Source organism: Thalia democratica, chromosome 2, assembly GCF_965202585.1.
Source record: "Thalia democratica chromosome 2, ktThaDemo2.hap1.1, whole genome shotgun sequence".
In the NCBI taxonomy this organism is placed as follows: Eukaryota; Metazoa; Chordata; class Thaliacea; order Salpida; family Salpidae; genus Thalia; species Thalia democratica.
Genome location: NC_139166.1, coordinates 54,617,559 through 54,640,082, shown reverse-complemented (window position 1 = coordinate 54,640,082; position 22,524 = coordinate 54,617,559). Strand labels below are relative to the sequence as shown.

Genomic DNA, 22,524 nt, shown 5'->3' with positions numbered 1-22,524 from the left:
GAAGAGCATAACATATTGTGTTGTATGAAGTATATAAAATTAAAACTTAATAGTACTTTCTTATCCTTTTAAAGTATATAGACTACTTAGTTATAATCACAAATCCCCTTACTAGTAATTATTAAAAACAGGTAAAAAAAAAAATTCAAAAAAATAAGTAATAAATCTAATAAACTTAGAACTAAATTAAGAAAAAAGAGAACATATTAACTATTAAAAAAATATCTAATTAATTTCTAACAAATTTCACTAGAAAGAAAATAACTCTTTTTAGCACTACAACTTAAAAAACCTTTATTACACATTAAGTAAACCTAACAACTTATTAAATAAAAATTAATCATATTGAGTTATTAACCTTACATAAAAAAAGTTAGTGAAGAAATAAAATTGTACATGTTGAAAAACTTCTATTAATTTCATAGTAAACTAAAAACTATTTAAGAAATAAATAACCAAGTAATTTAATAAAACTCTCATAAAAGAATGTGTTTAAAAATAAACTGTACAAGTTCAGATAATGTTATTAACTTAAGTTAATTTAAATAAACCTAAAAAACTTAACATGTTATTTTTATCCATGTTGTCAATGAAGATGAAACAACACTGCTATGCGCTAAATTTCAGAAACTATGACAGAAACTATAACTAAGACTAAACTATTTCTACACACACACATTAAACAAAACCATTTATTATGAGTCTAAAGAGAGAGAGAGAGAAAGAGTAAATACATTACTAACAAAAAAAGAAAACATTTAAGTTGTTATTATATAAAAAAAACTCTTATCTGGTAGATTTTAAAGTACAACATTTTTTAGTTCATATTGAAATGCCATAAGAGAGTTTTGTTGCCTTAAGTTTTTGTAATTTCCTGCCATACTTAACATCCAGGATAGGATAATGATTTAGAACAGGGGTCTGCAGGTCAAAGGGAACAATTTTCATGTGCTTATAAAAAAAAAATTACTTTTTTTTTAACAAAAATAAAAAGCGATAGATTGTCTATGAAAGTGACATTGAGTTTTTGATATGTTTTTTGAAAACAAAACTATATTGAATTAGTTGAAACAAAATTTTGAATGCTTCCTGCGGGACTCCTGATTTTGTTGACTTCTGATTTAAAATTTAAAGGATATTTACTTTAGGAAAATAGTAGTTTGTCTCTGAAAATTTTGTTGAATGACTGTGAATAACATTGTTTGGTATATTTAGTTTAAACAGTTTGTTTTAAAGCTCAAGAGCAATTTTGAAAATTAAATTAAAAAGTTAATTTTAAAAATATGACTATGTAAACCTAAAACTTTATAAAGTGTTTTTGCTGTAACTTAAAAAAAAATTATAATAGTTTTTACTACTTAGCTGATACCTATTGTTCTTGCATACAGACAATTTAAAAAATTAAAAAATATTATTACAAATTTAAAACAAAGAACCTAAAGCAGTTAGTTTAACTGTTTGCTAACAGTTAGTGAGCTTTGAAATTAATCATCTTGCCATAATTTGACAGCAATGTTAAAGATAAGAAAATAACTGTTGCATCTACATAAAAATTACTTAATTATTCTTTCTTAATCTTTCTTATTTGTGTAAGTTTATGAATGTTAAGTAAATTAGTTTGAAATTTGTAAATATAAAACTAAAAGATACAATTGTAGCTTAATATAATTATAAAATTTGGTTGATATTGACATTAGATAAAATGTTTTTTAAAGATATGTAAAAGCAACTTAATAATAGCTTTAACTACTTAACTTCATAAACAAATTAAAATTATGCTACACTTAGATTTTATATATCTATGAATTGTACACTGAAAAACTTAAATAAACATACAATTTTTAAATATTATCAAAAACTTAAGAAGATAACATGTAATTAAATGTTTTTTGAAAAAGTTATTTGAAAAACTAAATGTTCAAACAAAATTCGTAAAACTGTCAGACTGATAGGTACCTTTAAATTTAGAAATATGCAGTTATTACAATTGCATAAATTCAATATATATTTTTTCTTGATTAAGCTCTGTAAAAGTTAAATCTATTTAAAAAATTGTTTTACTTAGACACTTTAATTGTTAAAGAAGCTCATATGTCTTAATTTTTTTTATGTTTAATGCTCAAGATTTTCTTGTAATATTTAGATGTTTTAATGATTTTTGTTGCTGAAGATATTTATAGTTATGTTAGAAATAAATTATGATTCTAGTGAAAGTCAAAAAGTTGAAGTTCCTAGCTTTAGGAATTTAGTTGAAATATTGACATTATATTTTAACAAAACTTTGTTTTATTGCATGATAGAACTTGCAAATGAAATCAGTGTAAATTTTTTAAAATATATTTATACTGATAGGCTATTTTATAAAACAGATTTTTGAATAAATAAATGTCAATGGTAGTTATATACAATCAAGTTTAAAATTTATCTGATTAACTCCTTTCATAGCAAGCTAATAACTCTTGATGTAAGTTTATTAAGTTATAGATGATATTTAACTTATTAATTTTTCAGAAAAATTTTCTTGAAAGACTTCAAAAAAGAGGGCCTAAAGCTTTTGAAAAGTTTCTCTCAGCACTTCAGAGCACTGACCATTTAAGCTTATATCATCAATTATTAAATGCCACAAGTACTGAACTAAATACTCAATTAATTGGTTCAAGTGGATCTATAAAAATTGGAGATAAAAGGAAACAAACTGTGAACAATCATAGTCCTAAAAGAAGTAAGTTTGAGTTAGATTTTGATTCCCTATGCTCAAATATTGGAATTGAAGTAACTCAAAATAACCTATTTGAATCTCTGACAACATCTCAATGTCCAAACTTGGACCTTAAACAGTCAAATTTAGATGAAGACCAAGTAGGTTTAGATCAAATGGACAAAAAGGGTTTAGAGGAAAATAACAATGAAGATGATTCAATGGAATACAAATTGAATGAGTGTGATATTATAGATGGTCCAAATGAAGAACAACTAGTTGCTAAGCAATGTTCTGTTGAGGTTTGAGTGCAATATTTTTTTTGAGCACATGAAATTTAGAATATTATACAGGGTAGCCATTTTATCTGAAAGAACCTGGTATTTTAACATTTAGAAAAAACCTAAAGTTTGATATTTTCTGAAAAAAAAATTAAAAAAATTAAATTTTTAACATAAATCATTAAAAGCCAGGAATTTTGAACAGTTTTTATATGTAAAATGTTGCAACTTATATATGTTATATGTAAAAAAAATATGTTTATATTATTAACAGTTTTTTATTGTTTTGAAAAACATACAACAAGAGTAAAATTGCTTTAAATTTTCACTAATTTTATACTTAAAGAAACATTTTCTACCCTAAATTAATTTTTTTACTAAAAAAGAACAACAAAAATAAAACATTTTATCACATTAAAAAAATTCAATAAACCTGGAAAAACTTTTTAAAAACCAGTGGTCACCAAGATTATACAAAAAATTAAAAATGTAGATAAAATAGAACTAAAAATTTGTATTAATTTTGATTTGATAAGCTTTAATGCTTAATTTTTTTTATTACTCTCAATATATAATAATTTCTTACTGGAAAAACTTTATCTTTTTTTTATAAATATTTTTGTTGTTAAAGAAAATCTATTAGGTAGATTACAAAACATTATCATTAGGGACCTGTAAACAATGTTTGTTTCAAAACTGTAAATAGATATTTTAAATTATTTAAAAACTGATAGTTAATTGATATTGATAATATTTTTCATTGTAAAAACTTAAGTTCACATTATACATATAACAGACTAGTAAAGCATTTGAGTTTAATAAATTAAAAATTTAAGAATATTAACCAGGTTTGTCAGAAAGATTATTTAATATTCTTAAATTTTTAATCTAAGAATTTAATCTAATTTTTAATCTATTAAACTCAAATACTTAAGTTTTGAAAAAAAAAATCCTTTGGTATTTAATAATTGAAAAATATAATAAACATACAAAACTTTTTTTATAAGATTTAACAAATTTGTTTCACTAATAAGTTTTTTAAATACTCAAGTTTTATGTGTATAAATGCATACAAAAATTTATTTTCACAAGAATAAAAACCAAAATGTTATTCAAAGAGGGCAATTTTGGCTATCAAGGAAAAATACCCAGTAAGAGGGTTAGCAATCAAATAAAATTAACTAGTAAAGAGGCAATATCTAACAACAACAAAAACTTCCAAGTAGCAATTTAAAAAATGAGTTTGAGAGACTCAGATCTATTAAGCAATTGTTGTCAGAGTTTGCAACATTCTGATGATCATTATTCAATGGTTTTTAATGTGTAGTTTCTGCTTAATTTTTTTTTATAAAAATATCAATAGTAAAGTCCACAATGTAAATACTAAAGTAAGTTCTCAAGATATTAATGTTGTTTGTAAAAGTGGTTGTTTTTAAATTTGCACTGCTTAATTAGTTTATTTGAACTAATATATTCTTAAAATATTCTTTTTATATGAACTTGTATAATTTTTTTTATAGGTTAAGAAAATTTAAACGTTATTCTGGTAATATTACTAAATTGATGAATTACTAAATTGATCTTATTAGTTTATTGCGGTATTCTTGCCTTTGTATCAGCGCTATTCTCAAACTGTAAAATTTAAAAAACACGAAGTACAATAAAAAAAATCAAAAATTTAAATAATCTTTAGATCAAGGTTTTGCAAAGTGGGCAAAGTGGCCCCTTTAGGGACCATGACGATACCCAAAGGGGGGGGGGGGCATGTGCAGTTAATTAGTCACAGGGGGCCATGAAGTCATAGTTTGAAACTTACACTTACACTATATTTTCTGGAGTTGTTGATGAAGAGCAAAAATAAGAAGTTTTAGGTGTTTTTAATGGTAGTTTTTGAGTAATTTTGTTAAAAGGGGCTATGTTTTTTTAAATTTCTTTAAAAGGGGCCATCTAAAAAAAATGGGAAACTCTTTTCTAGATTGTGCAGTTATAAAGTTTAAATATATAGTGTCTTATAGTCTGTAGTAATAGCTTAATAAATGCTTGTAGACTGAAAAAAAACTCAGTTAAACATGTGTAGGTGAATTTAAAAAAATATGTTTAGTTCTGTAACAGTTTTTTGCTTTATAAATACATAAAATGATCTTTGAAATTCTAGAAGTTTAAACTCTACAAATCATCTTGACTTATGAAAAAAAATGTTTTTATTAAGATTAGTTCATAACTTTAATTAATGTCTAAATTTTGTATCTTTGTTGACTTATACTAAATATAGTAATACTTTTTACTATCAATAAGGGTAGTTAAAAATTTTATGCTTGCAGTTTTACCAATCAAAAAAGTCAGACAGTTACAAGATGACCACACAACCCAGAGGTGTTGCACTACTCATTGCAATCAATGAATTTGAAAGCTATTCTGGTTTGGAAAACAGAAAGGTGAAATTATCTTGTTTGTCTTTTTAGAGTTTAGATTTTTTTTTCAAATCAAAGTTTTGTGCATATTAAAAAATTGTACTTTAATATTTATAATAGTTAATAAGAAATATAAATTTCAAATTTTAAAAATAACCACTTTATTTGTATTTTCCAATGAAACTTTATGCGTTTATTCTTTAGTTTTGAATAGTTTTAAGTATTATTATTAATTGTTTTATGCAGAATTGCCAAAATGCTAGTTGTTGCTATGCTAATTGAGCACTGAAGTGTAAAAAGCTTTGTTTGTTTTAAGTTAAATTTCATGCTCTAGTAATTAAAGCAATTCTTTTTCACAATTTAGGTTTTCTGTAGACATCTAGTTAAAAAAAAGAATGACTAAATTATGACTTTACATTCATACATTTGTTTAGTTTAAAGTATACTTATAAAAAACAAATTTCTCCAATGTTTTCTAATAATTAAAAGAATAATTGATAAAATAAATAAAAGGGTTGCCACTTTACCTTGAAACCTGGAAAAACCTGGAACTTGACATTTTGAGCAAAAAAAAAAAAAACTTGAAAAACCTGGGATTTGATAAATTTTGAAAAAAACCTGCAATTTTAAACAATTTTTACATGTAAAGTAGAAAATTTTCAATATGACACAAAAAATTTATCATATAGATAATTTTTTTTGGTCATTAACAAATTTTTTATACAGAAGCACATTTAAAATCGCTTTACCATATCTTTTCAATGTTTTTATTCTATTTAACACAGTTTTTTACCTTTAAATTAACTTTAAACTTAAAATAGACCAAAAAATGTGTACTTTGAAAACCTAGAGGAAATTTTGAAAACCTAAAAAAAATTTTGAAAAAACAAGTGGCAACCCTAAAATAAACAAGAAACATTAAACTTTCTGTAAAATTAAGCATTTTAGAACTCAAAAACTTTTTGTTTTAGCAATTTTAGAAAAATTATGTTTTAGCCGATTAAATGTAATTATATTCGCGTAGGTACACAACAAATGACTGTGTTTAGAAAATTCTTTTTATCTATAATATTTTGTAATTTAGTTAGTGAACTAAAGAAAACAATACAAAAAAAAAACTGATATGTTTGAAGTGAAGAAGTAGAAACTGAATTATATTTTTAGGTATAAAATAAAACACTGCTAATTATTTATTAAAATTATATTTTATATTAGGGTTGCCACACACTTAAGGAACTTAGGGAAACTCAGGGAAGTTTTGATTTTTTCTAAAGATTTCAGAGAAGTCCTAAGATTTTTTAAAAATCCAAGGGAAAATTTTTTCTAGATCTAGAATGAGATAAAGTTAATCCAGTTTCACTATTTTGTAAGTGCTTATTTAGAATTTTTTTATTCTTGTGGCTAGTTATTCAATATTATTAGGATTTAAATTAATTTATTTAATTAATTAAAAAATACTAATTAAGGATTAAAAAACTCAGGGAAGTTTAAGGTTACTCTGGGAAGTTTTCGTCACTCAGGGAAGATTTTTTGACCCAAAGAGTGGCAACCCTGTTATGTAAAAAAAGATACATCTTCTACTTTAAAAGTTAAATAATTAACGATTAAAAAAATTATTTAAGACTACCTATTGTGTTTTATTTTCTACAACATTTTTCAAATCTTAGATTAAAGCTAAAATATTGAAAAATAAACGATTTGTCATTAATTGTTGTTAAGTAAAGTTTTTTTTAATAGGGAGGCATGGTGGATGTTTATAGATTGGAGAAAGTTCTGACGAGTGTTGGTTACCACACTAAAAGACTGATAAACGGAAATCAAAAAGAAATTTGGCAAGTTTTACTGGTATTTTGTGTTTGTTTTGTAGTGCTTATCTTGATGGTTTACAAGTGTACATTTTCAAGGAAGTATCTGTGTAAGGTAATAAAATTTTATGTAATTATGAATTGGCCTGAAAAAGGGTCAAGTTTCCATTGAATTTTTTGGTGACTAGAAAATCTAACTAAAAGTTAGTAGGGTTAGTTGGGTAGAACTGAATTGCTTGTTTTCAATACTGGTTTCGTTTATCTTCTTTTTCAACAAATTCAGAAAATCTGTAACTTTAGATTAATCTAGTTCAGGTTTTCCTAAAGTGGGCCAAGTGACAGATATTCAGGGGGCCATGAGCAGTTAAGGAGCCACATGAAGGCCATGAGGTCATAATTTGAAACTTACACTAGATACTTTTGAGTTGCAGATGAAGAGCAAAAAAAAAGGTTTTAGGTGTTTTTATGGTAGTTTTTGAGTAATGTTGAAGGGGGCCATTTGCAAAAAAGTTTGGTAAACCCTGATCTAGTTCTTAGAATTCTTTTCTCTTTTAGCTAAATATTTTCTTAAAGTTCTTTATAATTTTTCTCAAAATGTAGATTAAAAAAACTACATTAAATATTTTAAAACATTTATAGATATTATTTTTACTATTTTTTAAATTTGGTATAATGTATATCAAAATAAAGATAAGTTGTTTAAAAACTCACAATATTGAAACTTTTGATTTTATTTAAATATTAAAAATTTTTCGAAAAAAAAGAACGAAAAAACGCTTCAAAATATTGGTTGAAAAAAGTCTTAAAAAAGTTGTGTTCTTATGAACAGAATTTTCTGTAAAACTGTTTTTAAGTCATATTTAGTCAGTCTTTATGTTATATGTGGATGAGAAAAAATCAGGTGAGGTTTTTCCCAGGTTTCAACCATCGAAAATATAATCTTAAGTTGCTTTAAAAATATTAAACAAGGTAAATATAGATTCAAGTTTCAAACTGCTCATTTTGTTTTTTACAAACTCTATACCAGAGTTTCCCAAACTTTTTTTTTTCAAAAGGTCTATTTTAAAGAAATTAAAAAGGCTTTGGCCCCTTCAAACAATATTTCTCAAAAAACTACCATTAAAACCGCCTGAGACTCGTTCTTCATCATCAATCCCAGAATAACTAGTGTAAGTTTCAAATTGTATACTTGTGGCTACCCCTTTTACTGCTTGTGGCCCCCTAAATTTCCTAATTTTTTCCATAATATCTAGTATAACTTTCTAAACTACCATTAATAACACTTAAGACCTTTTTTTGCTTTCAGTATTGACTCCAGAATTACTAGTGTAAATTTCAAATTATGACCTCAAGTCCTTCCTGTGGCCCCTTTGCCGGTTATGGCTCCCTAACCGGGAATTTTTGGTCCAGTTTGGGAAACCCTGCTCTATACCATGTCCAAGAAAAGAAGTACAAAAATAATTATAAATGTAAGTATTTTATATACTTTGTGTAGTTTAATTTGTTGGTCTTAATTTTTAGCTAAAACTATGAAGTATTAAGTGGTAGTTTTCAACTTGAAAATAAGAAAAATTGGCTGCCCATCACTGACCTTATTTCTAAAGTACTATAAGCGTAAAAAATTTTAAAACCAATAGTACTAGTTCTACCCAACTATGTATAACTATGTAGTTGCCAAAATATTTAATAGCTGCTTATAAGACACAGTAAATTATAACTATTGAAATTTTTTTTTACATAATTTGAAAACATATTTTTAATTCTAAAATGTATATAACTAACCTGTTTGTTAGTTTACATTATTTAGTATAAGAAGTACAACGTTTTAGCAAAGAAAAATAGTTGTGCTTGCCTTTTTTATCTCGACTTCATTCAGCAATAACTGGCTAAATGCTAGATGACATAAATTTCTTCTGTCAACCTGTGTTCTAATTTATTTGAATGAAAACACTAGCTAGTGTGTATCAACACGGGGATGCTTTTCCAGCCGAATACTTTCTTTCAGAGTGAGGGCGGGCAACGCACGGCCCGCGGGCCGGATCCGGCCCTGACCGTTTTTTAAACTTTAATGGGATCTGGCCCGCTAGCGAATTTACAGGCCCGCAAAGGGTCAATATTACAAATTTCTATAAAAATTTGTTTCATATTTTTACGAAACAAAACTGTAAGAATTTGACTTCAAAAACATGCTAAAAATTACTTATAAATTAATGTGTACTAATACATACACCATTTTGTCCTAATATTTTGTTTTGTTCTAACTTAGTTGGAATATCTTTTTGTAAAGTTATCCCAAGCAAAGTTTTTTTTTTACATACGTACCTTTGTCAATTACAATGTCAATTCTATTTATAGACATTATGCAAACGTCTGAAATGTCTCAATCTACATCTGAAGTTTTCAGACTTCAGAAAGTTTTTGAATTTGAAGGATTTAAAAAAGTGATCAACTGTATCCTTAAAATTATATTTCGGCCGGATCCAAAACTTTTATTTTCATTAGAATCCGACCGGATCTGTATCTCGACTTAAAATGAGTTTCCATTCGGATCTAAAAATTTATTATTCGGCTGGATACAGATACTGGATCCGGTAAATCACTAATTTGAAATGCTCCGGCCCGTAAAAGACTAAATTTTTCCGGATCCGGCCCGTTGATTGAAAAACGTTGCCCACCCCTATTTTAGAGTATACTTATGCATTATGAATACAGAATGAGAATGTCATTTTTTATTTTAATGTCTTTTGCATTAAATGTAAGTTGTGCAAAATAGTATTGTATTTCAAAAATCAGCTGTGAAAGGTAAAACTTATGTGTTTTGTATATGTTAATATTCGGTAACTCGATTATTAGGTGATAATGTTAACTATAGGGCACAGTAGTAACTATAAGAAAAAAAACGTGTTAGTTGACTATCGAGTTGAGATATTATAGTTGAAAGATATCCACTAAACAAAAAATAAAATAGTTTTATTACATAGAAAAAAATTTCGGACTTTAAAAAAGTATTTGTTATAAATTTGTTCCCTATATATAGTACACTTAGTTTTAAAATTATATCTTCAGCAAAATTATTGGATACTTAAAAAAAAATTTTCTATTGTAAAAAAATAGTGTTTAACCAAATATATTTTTTAGCAAAAGCTTTAAATTTAAACTAAATTAAAGTTTAATCTTAAATTGCTCTGTAATTTGAATAATTTTCTATATTTTTCATTGGAATTCTTATTTTTATCAAAATATGTTTAAGAAATACTTCAACCCTTTTTTTTTTACTAATGTTGTTTTATGATAGTTAAGTTTTAATTAATATTCAAGCAAGTAAAAAAATATTAAAAAATTCAAATGATTAGTTTTAATTTGAGTAGTTTTTTTAAAAATAAAAAGGTTTTATGTAATTAACTACTGTTAACTAAGTAAAACTAAAAAAATAATATAGAAAACTTTTGCTTAAAAATTGTCAAAGTTATGCGTTGATGCAATACTTAGTAAACTATTAGAACTAAAACACTTAGATAACTTCTATCAATTACTTTTTAAGTTTGATATTTTTGTTATTAAACCTAGTAGATGTATGCGTTTTATTCATTCCAGATAGAGTTAGATTAGTTTTTGTTCAACGTGTCATTATAGAAAGATATTTTAGAGAGGGTTATATTGCTAACTTTTGGCAAAAACCATTGCTTGGTAACCAATTTCTTAAAGTGTGTCAATATCGCCCCTTAGTTTTGAAACTACTGTAAAAAAAAATTGAAACTTGTACTACCAAACTATAACTCTGCAAGTTGCTAGTTTAAGTAAGAATCTGAGATAAAGTACTTTTCCTTTGACTATATTTTGAATACCAAATGAATTTAAGTTATGTTTAATGCCTTACAGAACAAAATTCTTACAAAAGTTTCTAGCCAGTTTTCATTGATGTTTTTTCACAGGAACTGAGAAGGTGGGAACTGCTGAAGCAGATGGACAGCTTGCTCATATGCGTCATGAGCCACGGTAACGAAGGGGAATTCCACGCCAGGTGCGGCAAGCCAATCAAAATCGAGCATTTGATCGCGTGCTTCAACAACGTAAACTGCCCCCAATTGCAGAACAAGCCTAAAGTTTGTGCTGTTTTTCTTGTAGTCACTGTTTCGTAATAGTGTAGACTATTTTAGTTATATAGAACTTAAAAAAATATTTAGATCTTTTACTTCAGTTTCACTTCTTTTTTTGTTTTCAACACACGAGAAATAATTACGCAAAAAGCTCTACAAGATCTAAAAACATATGCTTTGACTCAATTGAATAGAAAAAAACTACACTTTTCAGTAATTTTAAGTTAAGTTAAGTTTTCAGTAGGTTTCATGAAATGAAAAGCCTTTGTTTAAAAGCAAACTCTTTGAAGTTTAAAAAAAATACTTGGGTCTGACGTTATTTAAATTTTAGTTTATCCATACTACATTCGTATTTGAAATTACTATGTTTTTGGAAGTTATTTAATTTTTAAGTTTTGTTTCATTTGTATAACACTTTTTCAAATAATTTTATTTGCAGATCTTCCTTATTCAGGCCTGTCGAGGGACTTCCCCAGACATGGGAACGGACGAAGTCGACGCCCCCAACCCAATTAAGGTTTGTTTTTTCACGTATAATAATACAGAAATTTTTTTTAAGTTAAGACGTTAAACTTCAATAAATGGAAGGTTTTTATAATAGTTACCACTCAAAAAAGAATCTTCAAAAAATAATATGTTTTCAAAAACAATACTTTTCAGGTTTCCAACGGGGTCAGGTGTCATCGCGACGACGTGGTTTCCATGGAAACGGTTGGCCGGGTGCACCTTCGCAACAAGATGCCGATCAATAGTGATTATTTCGTTGGTTACGGTACCGTCGAGGGGTTTGCCGCCATGCGAAACACTTCCAACGGCAGCTGGTTCATACAAGCGTTCGTGAGGGTGGCTTGATTGTTTTTCGTATTTTCTTTCAAATAATGTTATTAATTAAGGTCTTGATTAAGTTTGTTCTGGACACTTTTATCTAAATCTGTAAAATTAAATCTTCAGTTGTTTTCCGTTTTTTAAAATTGTCGAAGTTAAATCAAGTATTTAGTTTTTTAGATTTTTTTTATTATAAAATAAATTAGTTTAAAGTAGTTTTGAAATGTACTAAAAAAATGGTAGAGTCGTATAACAAGGTTGCCCACCTATTTAGGAGTTCAGCAGCTACTCAAACTAATTAAATAATGGCTAGCTAGAAACTTTAATTATACTTTATTAAGTAAACTATACTTTTAGGCCTATCAAGTATTTTTAATTCTTAATTCTTTTTAGTTTTAATCTTTTGAAAATCATTTAATTATCTCATCTAAAAGGGGTAGAAAACTTATATTTTTTGCCTTAAATTCTAACTGTGTTGTTGCTCCAAAGAATATCGATCGAGTTGAATAAGTGTGTAACTTGAGTAATATTAAAATAGCAAACAATTCAAGGTATTATCGCGACACGCACACGACAAACACTTTCTTGAACTGATGACGGATGTCAATCGGATTGTGATGAAGAGGGAAGGAAACAACCCGTTTGGTAATTACCACAGGTTGTTGATTTTAGTTTTTTTGTCGGAGTGTTATTTTCGAAGATACCTAGTTTTATATAAAGTTTCAAGTAAAAGCTTGTAGTTGAAATTTATTAGGAGTTTTAATAGAGTAAAAAATATTATTTTAAATATAATACTGTAAAAATATTCACATAATTTAACAGTGATTCTTTTAAAGTAACACTGTTTTAAAAAAGTTTACGAAAAATACTAGTTATCTTATTTTAAACCCTAATGACTACGGATTGAGACCATTTTCTAGAGTAACTTTTCTGTAAACGTTAACAAACGCGTTAAGAAAACGTTAACAAACTCATTTTACATTTAGTTACTATTAATTATACTTTTAGTTCTTAATGTTTTTGTTTTTCAAATAAAATAATTTCGATTTAGAAAAATTTCAATAACAGATATACTTTATAAAAACTTAATAACAAAAAAGTTGCTTAAAAATTTCACAGATGCAAAGCAATGTCAGAGTCGAGACACACTTTCAGTAAGCTTCTGTACTTCTTTCCTGGATTATAAATTGATAAGTTTTTTATATCTAGAGTATATGACAGTTTAACATTTTTACGCAAAAAACGTATGTACGGGTTATTACTCATTATTGACTGAAAATAACAACTTTTGTAAGATTCTGTTTTTTAGAACAACTAAGTTACTGCATATGTTGCTAAAAAATATAAATTTAGTTTTCAGAAAATAATTAATCACAACAATTTGAACTTTTAATGTTTGATAAAAAATAGAGAATAATTTAGCTTTTTATTTTGCCGTTATAATTTTGTAGTCTCACTTGATTTTTTTAGTTTTTTGTATATTGCTTTTGTTAAGCTGCAAATTCCATTAGCTACTGAATTAGTTTTACTTCTGCCTTTATTAGCAATTAAGCTACTAATAAGAAACATTACATGGAAAGCTCACTGACTTTTTTTTTCTAAAAAAAACTTGCTGATAGAGATGTATTTTAGCTTGTATTTTCATAAAATCTAAATAGGTAATTTTATTTAGTTTTTTTTCTGTGCTTCTGATCGAGTAAAATATACATTAATGCTTTTTTATTTTATTTTAAATGTTAGTTTTGATTCTTTTTAAAAGGTACATCTCTCTCAAAGTCTATCAAAAACGAAACATTTATTTTGTTTTAACTTTTTATTAAACAGCTAATTTTATCTGTTTTATGAATATAGATAACAATTTTAATTGTTTTACTTAGTACCTGCCTTGCTTCATTCTTACTTTGTTTTACTTTAAGTATTTTTAAAAGAATGTTCGATAAATTCAAATTCTTTTTATCCTAGTAGATTTTTTTAAATTTTACATTTTATTGTAAATTAAAACTTGTTTTGATAATTTTTAATGTAAAAATAACTTTGTAGTAAATTTAAAACATTATGCATTGTAAAAAAAAACATTTGCAGCAATAATTGTTTTATAGTTTTAAAGCTTTTGTAAATATACTTTTAAATGATACAAAATAATTTTATTGCTTTAGAGTTTATTATACATGTTTATACTTATTTTTGAAAGTACCCAATAGTTGTACTTATGTGTAAAAAAAATTGAAAAAACTTATTGATAATATATTTTATAAATTTTTTGACTTTTAGAAAACAAATAAAGAGATCTCAACTACTAGAGGATATAAAAATACTAAAATATATTATTTTTTTTTTAATTTATGGTAATATTGAGTTGGAAGTTGCAAAGTAAGCAATAGTTAAACAAACATATTTCTTAAAAGCATTTATTTATAACTCAAGCTAATGTTTTATTTTTATTTTTTACAGCTTTTATTTATAGTTGATGTAACATCTTTACTCATAAAGAAGATGTATGTTGCGTTTTACAAAGAAAAAATTATACAAGAAAATATACTTTTTTTTACAGTTTTATACGAAGCTTTTGCTAAATGATGTAAACTGAATGATCTGGTTACTAACTCGTACGTGAATTGTTTCAGTAGCTTTAAAAGCTGTCCAAAGTGTAAAACATAAACAGGGCAGTTTGCAAAACACTTGTAAAATGTTACACTTACTTTAACTATGTAATATTTATTAATAAAATTTAAAGATGATTTTAAAAGTAAAGAAACTATAGTATATGTTTTTGAAAGTTTTTTGTAATCTAATATAAAACAAGTAAAATAATTTTGACGAACTTTTAATAAACTCTGATTTGAGTTTTATAACGATTAGTTCTAACTAGTTATCTACCGGCTCCGGCCAGTAACTAATTAAAAAATATAATCCGGATCTTAATTTAAAAACTAGTACCGGATCATAATTTTTGGATCCGTTAGGTAATCAGTTTTGGAAGGTGTCATCCGAAAATAGACCTGGATCCAGTTATTGGTAACGTGCAGTAGCACCTTTTTGTTAAAAAAAGTACTCTGTATAAAGAAACAACCTAAATTTATAACAAAACGTTCCCTAAAAAGACACAAGTAAACTTTCGAACGTAAACGAATTCACAGTATATCTGAAATTATCTTTGAAAGGGTTTTTAGAAAACGAACGGCAAATTGAATTAGAAGCATCTCAAGAAAGATATCTGATATTTCTTGATACCATTCAAAATAAAGATTTTATAAGCACATGAATATTTAAATTAACTTTAAAAAATTGTAGAAGAAAATTTACTACTTATAAGATTTAACTGTAATAGTTTAAATTACATTTTTAGTTTTTTTTGTAGTATGCCCAGTTTATTGTCTGTAAAAAAATTAGATTAAACTAATACAGACTTTTAAATTTTCACTGTTTAATTATTTATGATTTTATCATTAGAAATTTTTGTTTTTTTTTTTTGATAAAAAATATTTAAACTCTTTTTAACTTATTTGTCATAAAAAAGACAAAAAGCATTTAATTTGCTTGAGATACTGTTTTGTTTCTATTTAAACGCCATAGTACAAATAAAGTTTTTATTAAAAAAAGCTTTTAGATTTGACAGCTACATATTGCACATTAAACTTATTAACTTAGATTGCGGTAAAATATTTATCTTACTTAATTAAGTTTGATTATTTTTGTCCTTTTGTAGCTATAAATTTTTACAAAAATAATATTTGCTTATGAAAGCTGTTTAGAGTACAACATTTTTTTAGCTAGTTTTCAAAAAAAGAATAATACTATTTGATATATTTGCTGAAATTTTATGTCGTTTTTGTTAATAAAAATTTTGTATTGTATATTTTGTAGAGTTGTGTAACAGTTTCTAAACATATATACAATTTATTGAACGGCAAAAAAAAGAGCTCAAGATATTTGGTTCTAAGACCTGGTGCACAAAAAAAACTTTTCGGTTATCTAGTCGCACACCACTTGAATACCTTTTAAGCCTTGTCCAGGACATAAGTTCATTAAGGACGTTCTTACCAATTTTTTAAACTTAAAAATTGTTGTTAGAGGTTCTGCTTGTTAAAATCTTAGTTTTTCTAAAGATTAATAAGTATTAGTACCCATAATGTAAGTAACTAGTTGTAAAAAAGCTAAACGTAAACATTTCAATTTTTTCTTTAAGATTGTTCAAGTTAAGTTTATAAACAATTTATTTTTACTTTGTCAAATATTTTTAAAGGTAATTAAATAAATATATCTTTCTTTGTTGAGTTTATTCACAAACTGATTACAAGAATGATAAAGTCTGTAATACAAAACATAACTATAACTAGGTAAATACTTCTACATCTCCCCCCAGATTTTATCTACTAAGGAGATAAAACGATAAATTTACCTAACAAAACAAAAAAATTTTAAAAACAATTTGTTACAACTTTAACACATTTTCAGGTCTAAAATTCAACGAAATTAAACTCAAAAAGACAAAAACATTTCAAAAATTACGATTAACTTAGTTCACTTATAAATGAATTGTTAAAACAAACTACAACTTAAACAAACAAACTGTAACAAAAAATTTGAGACTTAATCTTTACTTTTCTTCACTCAGTTGCTGAATACAAGCATTTAAAAACTTAATTGCTTCACCGATTTGAACTTTTCAGCTTTGAAGAACGAAACCACACGTCATTCATCTAACCACCTTGAAACTTCACTTAATTTTCTGATAAACATCTTTATCATATTTTTGACTTTAAACAAAGTAGAAGGTGCATTACTGATAGCATTAAACACTGACGAAATACTGCTACACTTATTTTCCAAATACTCGATACCAACCAACAGTTCGAGTTTTTGAAAGTCAATCTCTGCGTCCTCATCCAAGATCACTTTGAACAGATGGCTGTTAGACTAGTATGCTGTAAAGTCAACTACAAACTTTAGGACGTCACCATTGGACTGAAACTCATTCATTAGACCATAAAACACTAATTTAGTGAACATTCCAACTTGACAATAAATGAATATAAGCAACATCGGTGTCACAAAGCTTTTGAAAAGCATCGTAAAGTCTTACACGGAAACGCTGCAAATAATCCGATAATTTCAAACACTCATCCTGGACACATTGTTGCTCGCAGTAAACTTTGGCGGTCTGTTTGCTTTTCTGAAGAAAATATAAGTCAAGAAAATATAGATCAAAGCAAATCCGAGCCATTCCAGTTCAATATCAATTTTGAAGAAAAACATTAGTACAGAGGGAAATTACACAATGCTTATTCAAAAAGAATCTTCCTTCTATAAAAACACAGAACATTAAAACTTTTCTTGACACCTTTTCCCAACCTAACAGAAAAGACAGACTTTTACAGTGGTATGTCTACTTTTCTCAGATAAGGGATACTACTTAGAGATTTGCAAACAGGAGGGGTAAATCTTCTTAGAAACTTACGATTTTGAACAGTTAAGCGACCTGATCCATCAACCTTGACAACACATTGATGGCAGTCCTTCACTTCCACCACCACTCCACTATTCCCCCACTTGCTAGGAAAGTTACCTGTTTGATTTAGTATCACGACATGATCACCGCAATTCAGTGGTGGCAACGATTTTGTGTTCTCACTTATACTTTCCAGAGACTTAACAAAACTAATATTGAGAGATTCTTCCTTTTTATTCCAAACGTCACTTCACATATTTGAGATCTGCGGGTTATTGTAAGTCATAACACTCTTTCTGACGTAAGGTAATGACTTCTTTAAATTTCGTCGCGAACCAGTGTGTAAAAGTACGTTTTTCTGTCCCTGTACCTCCTTTTTCTTCTTCGCTTTTTTCCGCTCGAACATATTTTTTATACGACCTCGGCTGCAAAAGCCAACAAACTTTTGTGTATACAATCCACCAACTAGAAGTGTATTTCACTCATCAGCATAATTTTGATGACTTTAATAAATTTTTCTACGGGACTTTATCCAGCAATGTTTACACGCAAAACACTCAATATACCTCATATTTTTACTGCTCCAAACAAATTTATCAGTTGATTTATTACATATGCTACAAGTTGTTTTACCACTTGGTTTTTGTGTGGTTTTCTTTAAGGATTTGTATACATTTGGTGTATACAATCCACCAACTAGAGGTGCATTTGACTCATCAGCATAGTTTTGGTGATTTTGATAAACTTTTTTACAGGACTTTATCCAGCATTTTTTACAGGCAGAACACTCAATATAACTCATATCTTCACTGCTCCAAACAAATTTATCAGTTAATTTATTACATATGCCACAAGTTATTTTACTACTTGGTTTTTGAGTGGTTTTCTTTGATGATTTGTATGAGAAAACTGATGCTGTAACAGCGGGTTTTGACATTGCATCACGTGCCATCTCTTTTCCTTCAAAAAAACCGATTGTCTCATTGATATTTTTCTCATCTAGATTTTCCCATCCTAGCACCTCTTTACGGATATCCTCCTCGGCTAAACCTGTTACCATGACATCTTTTAGGATTATGTCTGTAAAATCTATCATTTGATTACAGCCATGCTTTGAGCATTTACATGTGTACGAGCATGTACTGGCTTTTCCCTTTAAACGGGCAGCAAATAGTCTAGTGTTTTTAGTCAAATCCTGTCTTGCACTAAGAAAGTCTGATCGTCGTACAAGAACTGAAACAGGAATAACTGCAAGCTGCTTGATCATACTTAAAAGCTCTTGCTCACTAAAATTTACTACATCTCATGTCCCTTCAGAATAGCATCGCCTAAATCTTCCTCACAGTACTGGTACAGTTGACGGCGTTTTTCTACATCTGTCATCTCCATGCTATTTTTAAAAATAGTCCACTTTTGGACAAATATGTTCCAACCCTCCTCATTGCAGTCTGTCCCTATTCGAGTACGGTCCATCTTTGGAAGCTTTGGTTTTGAAGAATTTGCATTAATGTACATTGTTGTGAATGATAAGCAAAGAGGCAACTACAGAAACATCGACGTCTGGTGTTTCGTATGTCCAACTCTCAAGAGGGCATTTAATCACAGGCATTGTTGATTCAAATCAGCTTGACTTTATCATAAATAAATATATCTTTCTTTGTTGAGTTTATTCACAAACTAATTACAAGAATGATAAAGTCTGTAATACAAATCATACTAAAACTAGGTAAATACTTTTACAGTAATAAGTTAGAGGTTCAAATTTTAAATGATAGGTAGCTTTTACATAAAGTTTCAATTTACTCTACTTTGCTTTAAGTATGTAGTTTTTACAACATAAACTTATAATGTGCGTTAGTAAATGCTATTTCCAACTTATTTATAGTTTTTGAAAGATGTATACTTTTAGTTTATCTCAAGAGTAACAATCATAATTCTCAATTTGTATCCAAGGAGAAAGTTACAAATTTAATAATATATTTTTTTTTAAAGTTTTTTGTTATGGTATTAACAAAGTTTGTAAACTTAAGCTAGCCTTATTGTCTCCATGAATATTTTTTTGACCTTCAGACATTTATTTTTTTCGAGGATCTCATTAATCTTACTAATTGAGTAAAACATTATTTGATGAATAAATTTGTGAATCAAAAATTGTTTTTTAAAGTCAATAAATTTAATCTAAAGCTAAAGTTATTATCCAGTAACAAACTTTTTCAATTTAATTGTTTTAATGTTAACTCTGAACAGGTACATTGTACATATAATAAAGTTTTATTTAGTTAATATATTAAAACAGTTTTTCTTGAAAATAATTAGTATTTTTTGAAAGAAGCTTATTTTTAAATTGAAATAAATATGAAGCCAAAAATGATAATTTTTACACTACATAAAAAAGTATACATTAAATATTCCTAATAAAAGGTTTAAACTTGTAAAAGTTTTCGCTTAAAGTTTAATGACTTTATAAAAGTACAAAAGAATGCATTTAACATTGATAATAAAACATTTAAACAAGAAGTATTAAAATATCAACAACAAATTTTTTTTATAAATTTATCATTGATTAATTGAGCGTAAATAAGATCAATAAGGATATTGTTACTAAAACAGGTGTATTTTTTTTATTAATATGAAAAGATTTATTGAAGAAGAAAATTTTTCAAAAGTTCTGTTTTCATAAGAAAAAACAGTGAAGTTAACAGTTTTTGTTAATCAGATTTATTTTATTACAAATATATCTTTTTATCTTATTACATTACTAACTAGAAGAAAATAAACTAAGTACCATTTTGTAACAAAATAAGTTAAAAAAAAGCCTATATTTATTACAATCAACAAAAACATTGGCAAAAACACTTTTCATATGAGATTTGTCCGTGTAATTATCGGTGTTTTAGAGTCTTTAATCTGAGGATGTGTATCCTTTAAATAAAATTAACTAAACACAAAGTTTTTTTTTGAGCTTTGTAGTTTAAATTAGTTATGTTTTATTGTAATGGTGTTTTTTTTACAAATAAAGAAGTATAAAAATTTTACACCTTTGTTTTATTAATGATGGTATATATTGATTTATAATTGTTGATGCTTAATTAAAAAAAAAGAGTAAAACTAATAATTTTGTTTCAGCAGTTAGCTTGCTCTGATTATTTTTACTTAAAATAATTTTTTAAAATAAAATTCTAAGTAAACTTAACTGATTGAAATACATAACACAGAAGTATCTAAATGTAGACATAAAATAGCATAAATAGTAGCAAACGGATTTTAAATGAGTAGTAATCACATATTATTTATAAAAGATGAAAAAAATTATAGTTTAATTAAATTAATAATTAATGTTAACAAAATTTTATTCAGTTTAGACTTGTTTAGTTTGTTAATTTATCTTAAGTTAGTTTTATAATGCCAAAAACCTAAATTGCTTTTATGAAAAGTATATTTTTATAAACTTCTTTTTCAGTTTATAGATATAATTTCTTTAAATTGTTATGTTTAAAGAAATTAATTAAAATAAGATACAAAGTTTACCTTTAGTTTCTTTAGTTCCAAATATATAGGAAAATTATCAGAATAGCAATGTGTGTTACTATTAGTGCTGAATACTTTTAATTTCTAAAAAAAGATAAAACTTCTAAAACAAAAATTTAAATTAACATTTAATAAACATCTAGTTTTTTTTTATTATTGTAAGTTTTTTTTCGCATAGAACAGAAACAGTTGACAGCTTTATCATAATAACTTGCATCACAGAGTTTATTAAAATATTTTTAACATTTAATATTAGTCTTCTTGCCAAGTCAAAAAAAAGTTTTTTAAAAAGTTCTAAGTTTGTTCTATATATAAGATACTTTTGTTAAACATTTAAAGATTTTTAAATGCTTATTTTAGTATAAAAAGTTAGAGCAAAAATAGGGAGCGACAAATTAAAAACCACAAACGGATTTACAAACTTTTATTAGTTATTGTACCATTAAAAAAAAAAAGTGCACTTATTTTTTTTCTAATTAAAAGAATATCTTATTTTCGAAGTAAGTTTAGATTTTTCAACTTTTTTTATAGAATAAGCAAGAAGACCGTAACTAAAGACTAAAGCTGGAAAACTAAAAATCTCCTACATGTGAAAAAGTATTATGTTTATACAAAAAACATATTTACTCTTTTTAATAAGGTTAATTCACTAAAGAATGTTAGAAAAAACTATTAAAAAAAAAACATATTTTTTTAGATATGCTGCGAGGATTGAAAAATTCCAAAATATTCCACTTTTTTGTAGGCTCTCGCAACAATCCAATAAACCTAAACTTAAAAAATAATAAACAGTTAATTTTTCCATTTAATTGTTTAATTATGTAGAGAAATATTCTTTAAGAACAAAGAAATAGTTGTGTTTTGAAGTTTTTAAGTCAAGAAATATGACTCAAGTTTCCCCTTTTTTAAATGATTTTTGCATGTTTATTAAGAAGTTTAGATTAGACTAAGAATTTCTGAGAATGACTACCTGTAGACTCAGTAAAAATAAAATGAATATTGAATTTTTATAAAACATTATTTCCCATTTAAATTTTATTCTTTCATAAGCAGCATACTGAAATCTCTAGCCGTTTAGCATTACATCTTAAAAACTAATTCAATTTTAAAAAATTGTATAAGACAATAGCTAGCTAAAGATCTTTAAAATAACACAAGCTTTTAAAACATTGTCATATTCTCTTTATGTGACTTTAAAATACTTGCAATTTTTTTATAGAAAATTTAATTTTTTTTTTGTACTTAAGCAGAAACTCTTATTTTGTTTTGTTACTACAAATTAACATTTACGTTGTTTTTTGTTCTTTACAAAGTTTATTAAATTTTTCTATTACTATAATATTTACTAGTTTTTAAATATTTTTTGTAATTTGAAAAGTTAAAAAATCAGGTAAAATCTGTTTGACATAGATAATCAAGTAGTTCTACAA

General features: G+C 26.3%; 1 protein-coding gene across 1 annotated transcript; it reads left to right on the top strand.

Annotated features, from left to right (window-relative positions):
• Nucleotides 1–2,840: 2,840 nt before the first annotated feature.
• LOC145829939 (caspase-2-like) lies at nt 2,841–13,477 on the top strand. Its single transcript, XM_082937826.1, has 8 exons — nt 2,841–3,000; nt 5,301–5,414; nt 7,128–7,235; nt 11,128–11,298; nt 11,732–11,809; nt 11,953–12,135; nt 12,669–12,775; nt 13,237–13,477. The coding sequence occupies exons 1-8, from the start codon at nt 2,875–2,877 to the stop codon at nt 13,301–13,303; spliced, it is 954 nt and encodes a 317-aa protein (XP_082793952.1). The 5' UTR covers nt 2,841–2,874; the 3' UTR covers nt 13,304–13,477.
• The last annotated feature ends 9,047 nt before the right edge of the window (nt 13,478–22,524 follow it).

Excerpts from the sequence above, each read along its gene's own strand:
- LOC145829939 (XM_082937826.1), top strand. The coding sequence starts at position 2,875 with ATGGACAAAAAGGGTTTAGAGGAAAATAACAATGAAGATGATTCAATG. Across the intron at positions 12,136-12,668 it reads TCATACAAGCGTTCGTGAGG|GTATTATCGCGACACGCACA; the intron begins GTGGCTTGATTG and ends AAACAATTCAAG. Across the intron at positions 12,776-13,236 it reads CCGTTTGGTAATTACCACAG|ATGCAAAGCAATGTCAGAGT; the intron begins GTTGTTGATTTT and ends AAAATTTCACAG.